Source organism: Rhincodon typus, chromosome 5 (assembly GCF_021869965.1).
Source record: "Rhincodon typus isolate 14 chromosome 5, sRhiTyp1.1, whole genome shotgun sequence".
In the NCBI taxonomy this organism is placed as follows: domain Eukaryota; kingdom Metazoa; phylum Chordata; class Chondrichthyes; order Orectolobiformes; family Rhincodontidae; genus Rhincodon; species Rhincodon typus.
The window spans coordinates 88,391,115-88,405,573 of record NC_063336.1 but is presented as its reverse complement, the minus strand read 5'-3'; the positions used below and the strand labels follow the sequence as shown (position 1 = coordinate 88,405,573).

The 14,459-nt window shown below is 41.3% G+C and overlaps 1 protein-coding gene across 1 annotated transcript in view; it reads right to left on the bottom strand.

Annotated features, from left to right (window-relative positions):
* bmp5 (bone morphogenetic protein 5) overlaps positions 1-14,459 on the bottom strand; it is a 111,178-nt gene that overhangs the window by 22,406 nt on the left and 74,313 nt on the right. Inside the window, exon 4 of the mRNA XM_048597286.1 lies at positions 4,519-4,716. Within this exon, the coding sequence (XP_048453243.1) occupies positions 4,519-4,716 (198 nt within the window). The remainder of the gene's footprint in view (positions 1-4,518; positions 4,717-14,459) is intronic.

Genomic DNA, 14,459 nt, shown 5'->3' with positions numbered 1-14,459 from the left:
ATGTGATAACAAGGCCTGGTGTGTGGGGCAGGGGGCTAGGACATGGTAGAGTTTAGGCCCTAAAATTATTGAATTCGATATTGTGTCCAGAGGGCTGCAGGGTCCCCAAGCGGAAAATGAGGAGTTGTTCTTCCAGTTTGCGTTGGGCTTCGTTGGAACACTGCAGCAAGCCAGAGATGGAGATGTTGGCCAGGGAGCAGGGTGGTGCGTTAAAGTGGTAGGCAACTGGAAGTTCAGGGTCTTTTTTGTGAGCAGAACGTAGATGTTCTGAGAAGCGGTCACCCAGTCTATGCTTCATTTCCCCAATGTAGAGGAGACCACAATGTGAGCAGCGAATGCAGTAGACTAGATTCTGTCAACTGCAGGTGAGGTGCTGCTTCACCTGGAAGGTATGTTTGGGTCCTTGGATACTGAGGAGGGAGGAGGTAAATGGGCAGGTGTTGCAGGGGAAGGTGCTGTAGGGCTGTGGGGAGGTGTTGGGGGTGAAGGAACTGTGGACCAGGGTGTCCTGGAGGGAACGGTCCCTGAGGAAGGCAGACAAGGGAGGAGAGGGGAATATGTGTCTGGTGATGGCATCTCACTGGAGGTGGTGGACATGGCGCCTGATGATCTTCTGGATGTGGATGCTGGTGGGATGGTAGGTAAGGACAAGGGGAACCCTATTGCTGTTGCAGGAGGAAGAGAAGGGGTGAGGGTGGAAGTGCAGGAGATGGGTCAGACCCGGTTGAGGGCCTTGTCAACAACAGTGCTGGGGAATCCTCGTTTGAGGAAGAAGGTGGACATTTCAGAGGCTCCCTTGTCAAAGTTGGCCTCATCTGAACGTATGTGACAGAGTACCTAATCTCAATATTGCCGGTAACCCCAGCCAATTAAATAAGTTCAAACCAAAACAAATGATTGTCTGTCCATGTGATGATTACCAGTTATGGTATAGTCGGAAATATCTTGCTTGGAGGTGCTATAGTAACAGCAGTTTTAATGAGACCTATTATGTAAAATAAGGAGATGAAGTAAAATATGTATAATTTAAATTGGTGAGAATCACAAGGTTTGGGTGAGAAGTTTTTTTAATTTGTTCATGGGATGTGAGTGTCATTGACTAGACCAGCATTTGTTGCCCATCCCCAATTGCCCTTGAGATGGTGGTGTTGAGTTGCCTTCTTGACCAGCTACACTTTTAGGAACGTAGGGAAGTAAGTTCCAGGATTTTGACCCAGTGACAATGAAGAAACAACAATATTTCCAAGTCAAAACAATGTGTAGCTCAGAGGGAATCTAGTACGTGGTTGTGATCCCAGGCATCTGCTGCCCTTGCCCTTCCAGAAGGTAGAGATTGCCCATTTGAAAGGTGCTTTCCAAGGTGCCTTGATGCTTTGTTGCAGTGCATCTCGTAGATGGTATACACTGCTGCCACTGTGCATCAGTGGTGGAGAGATTGAATATTGAAGGTAATGGATGTGGTGCCAATCATATGAACTGCTTTTCCTTGGATGGTGCTGAGCTTCTAGCGTTGGAGTTGCCATCTATCCAGGCAAATAGAGAGTATTTCCATCACACCCCTGACATGTCCCTTGTAGGTGGTAGAATGGCTTTGGGGAATCAGAAAAGGCAGGTTATTCAGCACAGAATTCCTAGCCTCTGACTTTCTCTTCCAACCATCATACTTGTGTAGCTGATCCAAATCAGTTTCTGGCCAATGATAAACCTCATGATGTCAATAGTGGGGGAATTCAATGATGATAATGCCATTGAAGATCGAAGGGAAATGTTTAAATTTTCTTTTCATCAAAGATTTATATATTAGCTGCCATTTCTATAAGGTGGAAACTAGATAATCCTGCAGTTATTGGTCCCTGTTTGCATCCTCCTTCAACATGGAATTTACTACATGATTACTGAAGGTCATCTGAAGCTTTGGCCTGTCCCTAGAGCCAGAAGGTGTTTCTTCAATGCCAGTTGAAGAAAGGGATCCGGGCTGACAATTCCCAAGTTGGGAGTTTGTATTTGCTCGAATCCCACCTCCTTTTTATAAAACTTTTGGAAAATGTTTTAATCCTCGGACGCCACAAACAGGCTTTTGCATGAGACCTTTGGCCTAGTAGGCCCTGCACCCAGCAGAGGGCAAGAAAACCCTCAGGGCAAGACCACTGTGTTCTGACTGCATTTTGTCAGAACAGCGGTGGCGTTGAGGGTACTCGAAGTTTAATCCTGTGGGAGTGGTGGTAGACAGGGCCAAGTTGCGGTGAATGTGGGACTGGGCCTAACTTCTGACCTTTTCATCACAGCTGCCTGGTTTGTAAGATTAGAAGGGAAAGGAATGTTTCGTCCTTTGTATCTGAGAGAACTGCATCTGTACCAGTAAAACAAGGAAGGAAGCTGAAATCCAGACCTTGCCAGAAAAATCAAAAATCAGATTTAAACATAAAATGGATCTTTCAGGCGTTTCCACAAAAATCTGTCTTCTTTGTCCCCAGTTTTCGGTCCTGTCAGTGTTGGCTTCTTATTGTCATGTGGGTGTACTGCACTATTTGCAGTGTACAACCTTCCACAGTCTTATATATATTTGCAAGTTATTCAATTGCAGTGGCTATTATGGCTGAATTAGATCCAATCTGCAACGAATATTAACTTGTGGGGACCTCCAGCAGTGCGGAAACTCAATTAGAAACAGAAACTTGGACCGGGGTGTTCACTCCCTAACTCCTGGATCCCTCATGATAACTGAGTGGCTTTCTTTGGCTGACAAAGTTCCATGACCACAGCACAGACCAGAGATTGGCCATGCTGAATGGCCTATAGTGTCCAGGGATATGCAAGCTAGGTGGATTAGCCATAGGAAACGCAGGATTACAGGGATAGAGTAGGGGGTAGATGTGGGTGGGATGCTCTTCAGAGGATCGGTGTGGAATCAATTGGCCATTTGGCATGCTTACACACTGTGGGGATTGTATGATTCTATGTATCTGATGCCAAAATAGAAGGCACACAAATCTTGGAGACTCTTCCCTGAATTGAATTCCATTATAAATTTGGAAGAAACACCTTTAAATGTTGAGTGACAGGTGCCAGTTTCAAGCAGGTACTTTTTTGCAATGCACCGTTTGACAGGAAAGCTGGCAATTACAGCACACCACCAAAGTCTCACCCTAACCTTGAAGTGCATTAGACTGTTTCGTTTAAATGTGGTTTTAATTATCACAATTAAAAATGACATTTTTGTAATACTGTTTCAAATTGAGCTTTAAGAACAGTATTTAAGGCATTCAGAATCAGTTTTACACTATGTCAAACAAAATTACACTCATTATCTAGAAACAAATGTCATTACCACTTAGGGGAGCAGGGAGGAAAACAAAATGGGACATTGACTATAGCATGTGCTCTACAGAGAATTACACACAGCCCTGAAGCTCCTTGAGAACCTTTGAAACTTCAATGCTGCAGCTGCCGATGTTGGTTTTTTGAACTTAGAATTACATGAACAGCAAAACATCAGTGGTGGTTCTTTCATTTCATCTGCGTTTTTTGAACTACAAGGAATACAATATTTTTAAGCACTGCAAGGATTCGGTATTAGTGACCAGATTTCAACTTTGCATTAATTACATCTGATAGGTTTTATTTTGTTCTCTGAAAGCTAATCCTTAAACACTAAATGTATTTAAATTATTTTGTAAAATGATATCTGTGGACAGACAAGAGCTGGATTCTCAATGTCAACAGGATTCATTTCATCATTTTAAACTGGTTGATCTGATAACCAGCTGTGCCCTAAGGGGCTGATAGTATGAAATACCAGCAAACCAAACCACAAATATATACTCACACAAGCAGGAAGTAAGGAGTCATTCTTGTTGTCAGCTAGCTCTTTAATTATATCTCTCAAACCCTCTGTTAAAAGACTACTGATTAAAACATTTAAAAAGAAACACAAATGAGTGACAGTGTGGCCACATCATGGTTCTCACATAATAGACAGGAATTGGACTATCCACAGTGAATGGGCAGAAATTAAGGATGACAGAACCATCACAGGGGGAAGAAAAAATTTCTGGAAGATCAAAGCTTTCCGCATGACTTTTACATCACACTAGACATAACATCCTGTAAAAAGTAGTAAGGAACTGCTTTAATTGAAGATGAACTGGGTCACAAGCTAAGAAAGAGGCTGGGGTGTCTTTATGAAAGATAGGTAAATATTTCCTAATTGAAGTCTTTCAAATTTGCATGATAACGCAACAATGATTATGGCACTAGTGAATTCAACTGAGGAGGAGATAAATGTATCTCGAAATGTAGGCACAATTCCCAGTGTATTTTAAACAGGACATTTTGAAAGACCATGTGAAAACATATAAAGGGGCAACACGACAACAAACTTGAGAGGAACTTCCCTGAGTGGCATGGGTGTAACTACATGGTAGAGATAACCTGACAGAACATATTGGCCAATTTGCCAAAGGAGCGCACTGAGGAAATTGTACCAGTTATTTAAAGTGCCAAGTTATGTTTTCATACCTCCAGGGCTGGATAATCTTGAAGAATCTTGAGAACTGCTGGATTTGTTTCGGTTTTGGTTTTTCCGTTTACTATTGGCAGCCCTCACGGAACGTAACAGAACTTCACTGGCTTTGAAAAACGCCACCATAAAGGGCTGCTTAGATTGTGGTCCATGTCTTCCTATGAGGCCAGCTGATCTAATATTGATGGTGCGACCTAAAATAAACTCAGAGTTAATGTCTGAATATTCACAAGTCTTCAGCTTAAAAATAACTGTAAGCATTTCCACAGGTCTTTTCCTGTACATATAAAGGGATGTGCACTCAAATTCCAATCAATAAAGCTTGCAGCTCTGTTTTGCTATTCACCATTTGATTATATTACCATTTTTGAGTCAACATGAAGCCTAATTGTATAACACAAGTGTCAGCGATCTGACTCCCAGCCACATGAGAGCAATAAGGTGGGAGACCACATGAAGGAAATACTCTCTCACTACTTAAAAGTGTCTCACCAGATACAGGCTGTTTCACTCCAGTTTTAAAAGCAAATTTATAGACTTCTTCATGTTGGATGATTTTAATTTCTGCAAAGGGCTACAATTCAGATCACCTTGTCGCTAGATACGGTATTTGCCTCACTTGCTATCTCAGGATATCAGCCATCTCTGCCAGTCTGTGGCAGTGTAATGGTTGTTTAAGGTAGTTCCACTAATCCTGCTTTGTCTATAGAGTGCCTAGGACCTGCCTAATTGTCAACAGTAGAGGATAGACCACAGGTGAGTTTGAATGGAAAAGGCATTTGTCTCAATTATGAGCAACACTTGAACATACTTAACAAGATTTAACAAAATTAATGTATGATATGAATAATATTTTTATTATCAATTATTTATTTATTAATAACACATTTATTATTCAGGCATTACTAAGGATCCTTGGGAGCTGTACCGAATACATCTCCTCCTACAACAGAACTCCCTGTCACCGTCTAAAACCCGTGTGAGACATCATCCGATTGGGTCAAACCATTGCAAATTCTACATCAATACTTTATTACGGGCATACTGCAATTTCTAAAACAAATCTCCCTCCCTAATTTCATAATCTGCCCTTAAACACATTGTGACTTAATTTTTCCTGAAACAGCGGGGATGTGTTTCCCCCAGGTCCCTCTTTTTCACAGGCTCAGACTTTGTAAGGATCACTACAACACTGTGGCAAAATTAAAATTAAACTATTTCACACATCCTTAGACATGGGGGAACACTCTGCAACACAGACACACAAACAAACATACACAAAGGAATAGAATCAGAAAGGATAAAGAGATTATTCAGCCAGAAACAACTTAAGTGCAAAACAGAGATAGTAGGAACTGCCGATGCTGGAGAATCTGAGATAAAATGGTGTAGAGCTGGATGAACACAGCAGGCCAAGCAGCATCAGAGGAGCAGGAAAGCTGACATTTCGGGTCGAGACCCTTCTTCAGAAAAGGGATTTTCTGAAGAAGGGTCTTGACCCGAAACATCAGCTTTCCTGCTCCTCTTAAGTGCAAAACAGTTGAGAGATATCAGTTTAGCAATATCCTTGCTTTTAAGATGCAGTCCCAAGGTCCAAAACTAGAGTTAGCAGTCTCAAATTATTTTGTGGGGGTGGTTAATTGCTAGCCATCAGTTGAGGAAATCTAGGCTGTTTTGCTTCACAAAAAATCTCCACAAATTTTCTGAGAAAGTGAAACTTCTATTTTGTCAAAAAGAAGGTTTTGCAGAGAGTACAAATACATGTTGTTTGCTTTGTGCAGATCAGAGGTTTTTCCTTTGTAGCCTGGAGTTAAAGCTGTTCATATCATCAGTCTACGTTGTATGGAGTAATGCTGACCCCTAAACAGCTACAGTTAAAAAGGCAATTGCATTCAGGACATGAGCGTCAATCCTCCAGTGGGGAAGAAGCAGTTACCTTCAACACAAAGGTTTGTATTGCAGATAGAATGAGCTAGACAATTGACTAAGGGGAGGTGATAGCCTAGTGATATTATTGCTAGACCAGCAATGCAGAGACCTGAGTAATACTCTGCAGACCTGGGTTCAAATCCTACTGTGGCAGATGAAACTGAAAATGGAATTAACCATGAAACTGTTGACAGAAAAACCCATCTGGTTCACAAATGAACTGTAGGGAAGGAAACTGCTTGTAATGACCTGATCTGGCCTACGTGTGATTCCAGATCCATAACAATAGGGTTGAATCTAAGTGCCTGTGGGCAATAAATGCAGGTCAAGTGAATGACCACCAACCCAAGAATTAAATAAATAAGTCGGAGTCGTGCATCTGATAGAATAGGTATAATTTGCAATTAGGTACAACTGTCTCTAAAGCAAATTAGAACTATAGCATTCCACACCTATCAGCCAGTATTGTGGGCTTTGATTATCTGGCTGACGTCGAGTTCCTGGAAAGTTATTGCTAAGTGCAGTCACATGATTATAGCAGATATCTTTGTTGAGCTGATAAATGTGTTTCTAAAAATAGTCACCATTCTGTACTAAAGTCAATTTCCATTCCATTTGTAACTTACTTTAGAACTATTCCATTATACAATAGAACCTACACCAACAATTTTGTAATTCTTTGCTCCCAGAGCACCATTACCAGTGAGCAGAGTGTGACCTGCTCCTGGGGTCTGCCAGGTAGAGGCCTCTGAGCTCCGTTGCTCATCATTTACAAATCAATCACCTTACAGAAAAAGTCACAGCCATTCTGAACAATCCAAAAATCAAATTGCCCATAGCAAATTTACTCAAAATTGATTTGGGCTGGAGATTTTCACTGTTAAGTTTGTTGCAGCATCTAGAGGTCTGCTGGTGAGTGCATTTTAGTTTCCTCCCAGGTAACAGTCATTTACTAATATTCTTATTAGAAGTAAAATTATTGTAATGACAAGTGTAACAGTTTTATCGGCAGGTATTTATTCTGGCAGCATAAACAGTTTATTTGGTAAAATGTAAGGCGCTCTCAGAGAAAAACGTTGACCTGTTATATGAAACTGTACAGCTGCCCACACCAGCTGCTTCGCAAGCTGGAATCAGGGGGCTAAACTCTTTGAACTTGTTCATATTGAAGTAAACTTCCATATGTTTCCCACCTAATTTCCCCTCGCCTCCCTTTTTGTTGTTAGCATTGCATGGCCAAACAGTTTACTTCATGACACAAGCAACAAGCAACTTTGCAACATGGAAGTACTCCAAACGATGGATAGCAAAAGCATCTGCCTCCCAAATGTGCAATTAGATTAATCTTTATTTTGAAAGAATTTAGATCTATTCATACAAGCAAACCTTAAACAAATAATCTGTTAAGGTACTTTTAAAGGGAAAGCCTAAGGTGGCCAAAAGCCAAAGTCTGTATTTTGCAAGAAAACGTTCTGTCCTGACACATATGAATGGAACTGTTTTATTTGTGGTTTCAGCCATTTCCATTCTATTTCCACTGTAACAAATGTATTAATTCAGATCAAACTTCCTCTCCCTGGCAGCTTGTTTGCTGTAAAAGAGAAATTACAAATTCCATCCAAATATCATACCTTGAAATGGCCCACTTCAATACATAAACACTTTTAAAACATGTTTATTCAGATGTTTGACTTCAAATTAGTTTAAGATGTTTCCAATGAAAAGCACAGCTAAAGCAAAAAAAGGAACACTTTAATGAGCCTATGCAGCTGTATCATGCATGTCTACACCAAACTACTGTTTAAAAAAAGTCAGATGACATAACAAAATGTCTTTGCAAGTCATAGTCAACACTGTGTGATGAGATGTTTTAACCAGTTTGAAGCATAGACTTTGAAAAATAAATTAGATTACTTCCATTTCATTCTACTTAATCCAACATCAACAAATGACCTAATGTACTTCCAAAAAAAATTACAGGCATTTTTGGTCCATAATAAAGCTCTATCTGTTGGACTCAGTCAGCATTTAATCTCTTGTACATGGTTTATGGTACATGGTTTAATTTCTGCCATTTTGGATGTTCAGTCCCAGAAACAAATGCAAAAAAAATGCCCATTTTCTTATTTTAAGATGCATCTATTCTTGCCTATTTTCCACTTTTATCTCATCTCGGCAGAACATCCTTGTTCCGCAGACACTGACGCACCATTTGTTTCTTGGTGCAGCTATCATTATTGTCATTGAATCATTCAACATTCATCACTTGCGCCGTTAACATCACCATGACGGTCAGCAACAAGCGTCGACATGTTGTTTGAACAATAGGACATCACCAGCTAACCGTGATCTTGATCCCAGCCAACATCAGCATATATCCTATGTGGGGAATGAAGACACAGCAATCGAGAGATCTCATATAATCTGACTTGTATCTCCTAAGCCAAGAGCAGTGCAGCTACTGCTCCCTTGGCTGAAATCAGGTGATTAAACTCAAAGCAGTGGTGGTAGCTGGAACTTTCCAAATCCACCACTGACATTATCACTGATACAAGGCAGATTTGACCTGGATTAGGAGGAAGGGGTCAATTTTCTCTGTCCAAAGGTGACTTCATTCCACTGAACCAACATGGAGTGTTCGCAAACTCACAGCAGGGCTATGGTTATTGAGGTCAAGTGTCAACTTCTGTGGTGATTTCAGTCCTGGATTAAAAGGATAAAAGGTTATCCCGCCACACGTTTTGGGGAATTCATTGCCAATCTTCAAATATTCAATTTTCAATTATAACTTTCTCAATTCTGAAGCGGCACATTAACTCAATGGGTGGTGGGGGGAGCTAAATTCAAAATCTAAAAATTATTTGATACTCCCTCGAATTCTATCACAACTTTCACCCTGATGATTTAACTGTTAAAAATTAAGCGCAGCAATTTATAAGCCGTATTTGATTTTGGAACATTAACAAGAGCACTGGCAATCATTTCCATCAACCATGTGTTGCTTTTTCAAAATGTCCCTCGGCTGAAGATTGGATCAGTTGGGCATTAAAATGTTAAAAAATCTCAAACCTGAATACTGACCACCTCAAATATGTCCTCATCCCTCATCACAGAGTTAGCTGGCAAATGAATTTCTGCATGGGCCTCAAGAAAGCTAGTAGTTGAACAAAGGAACAGAGGAGTTCAGTGTCAAGCCAACCCTGGTGAGGAGATATAGAAGTAAGACAACCTGCTTCTTATCTCACAATCAAACCAGCCCCATTATTCACATCAGCAAGATGTCAACAAAGTAGGGCTCCTCTGCTCAGGCTATACCACTCTGAATGCTTTCCTTTTCTTTTTTCTCTTGTTTTTTGTTGTTTTTTCTCTTTATTTTACTCACTTATTCCCTTTACTTACCAGCAGTGACGGCGAGGAATCCCAGCGTGAGCTCAAGTGGGCAGTGATGATTGGGCCCGGCACGTACCTCACGGCAGTAGCGATGGAGCCCCTCTTTATTTTCCCAGCGTGAGCGCGGGATCTGGCATCGGAATCAGCAGCTGCTACGTCAGTGGAGGTGACACCGGCGAGGTAGGCCCAGCGGCGAAAGGTGGTACCTGAGGATCAGCGACTTCGTCGTTGGTGGGTCCGGTGCTGGTGCAGCGAAGCTGTGGTGGAAGGGCATCATGGCAACGTCATCAAGGTGAGCCCAGTGGTGAGGCATGTGACTCTGACGTTGGCGGCTCCATGGCAGGCGGTGGCGGAGGAGAATTGGCCCAGTGGCAAAACATGGCACCTGAAGAGTGGCAATTTCAACCTTGGTTGGATCCGGTGTACCCGGCCACAGGGAGGTGGAGGAGGGGGTGATGGCACGGACACCATTGATGATGAACTGGCTCAAGATTGATGGACACTCTTTAAGTTATATCTTTCTATTTTTTTCTTATTTTTAACCAATTTAAAATGGTGCTGGATCATGGCGCCATTAGAAAAGCTATTCACTGAGTTTTACTGATTTTCTCACTGTAAAATGCACATGACAATAAAACCATAAATCATAAATCAACTGTCAAACCTACCCACAATCTGGTCACTTCTCAAAAAGAAGGTAATCTTACGCCCCAAACAATATAGTTTTACCAATCCCACCCTCCACAGTCTTTCTAATCTCTCCCTCTTATGCACGTACTGGCTGTGACCCACAAACCTTCCAATCCATCTCAGATCCTTCTGATTGCTTCCTGTCTCTCTGCTCCCTGATCTCATCCAGTCTGAATTTTCTGACATTTTTCTGCCTCTGATCCCTCCAGGTTCCGGTCTGGACAATTACAGCCTTTGATTTCCCCACTCCCTGGGCCTTCTCTATCCTTCATTATCTCCCCTTGGCCATTGAGGTGTTGATCAAACAGAAGAACTTATCTCAAATGATACAATTAGTGAGAGGTGTTTTTCCCTTCCTTCACTGAATGCAATGGAGACAGGCCTGACAACACAGAGCTGTTATGAATTAGTTTTTGAGGCCCAGTACAAGTTGGACCCGTTCAACCCAAGTGATGTAAACAATAAGCAAAATGCAAACCAAAGTTCACAATGTTGTTTCCATTATTGGTCACTGCAACACTACAGAAATACATGCCAATTAGACCAAACCACACAGTCTAGGGATTCAGCTTGTGAAAAGCTGCACAATCTTTTCGAAACATAAATAAAATAATTCTTCACAAATACAGCCTTGTAACAAAACATGGTAAATTAGGGATTTGGTTTCTTAAACAGTTTTGGTTTCTATTTCTGCCCCGCGGGAGTTCAGTTTAGTTAAATCAACAACCAGAAAGCTGAACATATTGGAGCCAATTCTGCACTTGGCCAAAGACTCCAAGAATGTTGCTCTGTGTATAATATGGTCAGTACGGACATTATAGGCAAAATGGGGTTCTTCTGCACTGCAAATGACTCCAGTAACTCTTGACCTGTCTTGCACCAATATGGGCCTAAGACATTAACAGGGCATGTGGTAATATCAGGCATGGTTGATGTTTCACATTGATCACTTTCATGGTTAAAGGTTGAAAACACAGAGATCGGAACATGTTAAAGATACAATGAGGGGAATTTTAACACACAGGACAGCTAGGAGACAGGGTGAGGCAAGGTTAAATTCTGGAAGTTGGAAAACTTAAACCCAGACCACCATGAACTTGCCAACTACTAGTTTAATTGTGGGATAGCTGGGGAATGGAATTGAATAATCCCATTGGATTGAAAATTATAGCATGTATATGAGGCCACAATGTCACCAACGGTTTATGGCTACTGGCTGGGTTTCCACATGATTTGGGAACCCCAATAGTTTCAGGGAGAACTGTCAGATCCAACTGCTAAGTGTTTTTTCTTTGACATTACCCATGGGTTAAGGATATGGGCCAGTTCCCCATTGCCACTCCGCAGCTAACCTGCTCTGATCCACTTCCCTTCCTGCAATCAGCTGAGCACCAGCCTTCATCAGCAATCTACTCCATCCATGACCATTTTCTCCTCAATCTTTCTCTAGCGACCACTGCCCTTGCAAATACCCCACTTAGATGTGGACAGTTAATTTTGAAAGGAGAGAATTATATCCAATATTAGGTTGACTAATTTTTGTTTCCTTCAGATGGGTTTTTATCCAGCGTTTAGCCAAATCTTGCGCAATACCAAGTTTCCTAGGAGTCAAGGAGGGGTTGGGATGCCTGGATTCCATTTAAAAAAGATGGCAAAGTGCAAGTGCCAAAAAGGGTGTCTACATATATCGCATCAGCTTCAGGCCAATTGCTTTTGTTGTGTTGGTTTGAACAGACACTTGACTTCAGCTATCAGAGACTACTTTATAAGCATGTGCTGGGACACACTCTTGGAAAACTCTATTAAGCTATCTCTCTGATATACAGTCAGAATGAGAATATATAGTCTTAATTCTCACATTTCATTACAATGTTCACTTATCATTAATTATCTTAGTACTTACATTACCTACCTTTATCAATAAACAGGGCTACACCTGCTTTGAAGATGTCACTTTCATTTTCTCATTAGCACCAAGATGTTTGTTGTTACTGTGAGGCTAAAAATATTGCCTACCTATTACCATCACCCCAAAACTGTTGGTTCAAGCTGTGAAGATAGTTCAAGTTTTACAACTCACACTTTTAGCAAGCTTCCACACAACTGTCTACATATTCCATCAAAAGTGTTGTCTACATTTCCTATCATGATCAGAAAGAGTGATAATAGCTTTGTCTACATCAATCTCTCCTTAATGCAATCCATATGTATTTTGTATTTACCATCGTGTTAAGTTCGTCCTTTTCACTACAGTTAAACACGTGATCTCTAGTTAGTCGTTACCCACCTGCTTTGCTCCAATGCCATTTTTGCCAAATACATTAGATCCCACAATACTTAATGGGCAGTCCTATTCCTCATGTAGCAATATCCCAATCATCATTACTATATCTGGCTTGTCTGTTCTAATTTTCCTTAATTTTTGATGTTGTACATATTGCTGTACAACGATTGAAATTGGTTTTATTTTTGGTTACTCTTATTTGCTTTGGCAGTTAATTTGAACATTGATTCTATAATTGTAAACATTTCCTGTGACAATTTATGCTAACCTTATTCTATTCCTTGGTCTCACCTCACTCTCAGCTCCTATATGCTTTATCATTAGGTTGTTTTAATTCTACCAGATGACTCCTCCTGTTTGAATTATTAGCCACATTCCTATTTAATTCCAGTTTCAAACCGTTTACATTAAAACATGGGTACACATCTCTTTTCAACATGCTGCCATTGGTTGGATACGGAACCAATCTCTGGCAGGGTTTGCATTGTTCATTGTATCAGTCTTAGTTTAGCAGTTCAAGCAGAATATGTCAAAAGAAAGCAAAGAATCAAAGACAAATTTTGAATGTGAGTGTTGCTCCCAGAAATCAGAATATATATATCTTGCCCCCTGACAAACAAACTGCTGGAATAAATTCCTTGTCTCTTCATTCAATTTACTAAATGCATCACAAATGCTGTCAAATTCCTAAAATTCACAAAGCAGTTAATGAGCAATTGACCAGATTGTGACTTAGATTCCAAGTTACAGAGCAATTCACATAACCAAAGGTACACAATTTCCCATGTTTCTCATAGCTAAAGGTGTCAGTTTGCCTCCAAATCATATGTACACCCTTCTGGTGCTAGATAAGGCAGAAGCCATGTTGATAACTGCACTGTCGGGGACACAGTTGGAATGGTGCAGAGTGAACAGTCTGGCATCTCAATCTGTCCCATAAAGATTCAGTGTGACTGTGCAATAGGTGAGGGAGACAGGAAGTGAGGTAATGTCACATGATTTCACTCTCTCTTGCAGCCTTGTGGCAAAATGAAGCCAGATGAAGACTTTCTTTAAGGTAAGTTTGGATTTGGGAGCTCAGCACTCCAGCTAACTTGCTCCCTTAACATCGCAAAGCTGAACTGGAGTTCAATGGCAGGAAGGACGCACAAGCAGTGTTACTCCAAGGAGCCACCAATGACTTTCAGGTTAGCATTTGGCCAATTTCTACAGGCATTTGCTGTGATTACAGAACCACGGTCAGTGGTTTCAGGAGTCCTTCAAATTTGCTGAAGTAATGTGGCATGCATTGAAGGTCTTTGTCCCAACTTCAAAGGGTCCTGTGGAATCCAGTTGATCGCAGCAGAGGGCTGCCAGGATCACAATGGTGGAGCTGTCCACAGAGATGTCATGATCTGACGCATGCTGCTCAACCTCTCAATCATGTGGGCACGGCCCTTGGCACCAGCTGCACGGTGGGCAGCTAAGGAGGAGGGGGGGATGTTGGAGAGGACGCACCACTCTAATCAGGCTGTCTATGATCAACTCACTTGGCTGCAATATCAATGAACAGAACCCAGTTCCTCAATCATCAATGTTACCTCAACCCTCTGAATATCACAGCTTCTGCCTGGCCATAACGTAAAATTGAAAGAGATTACAAAA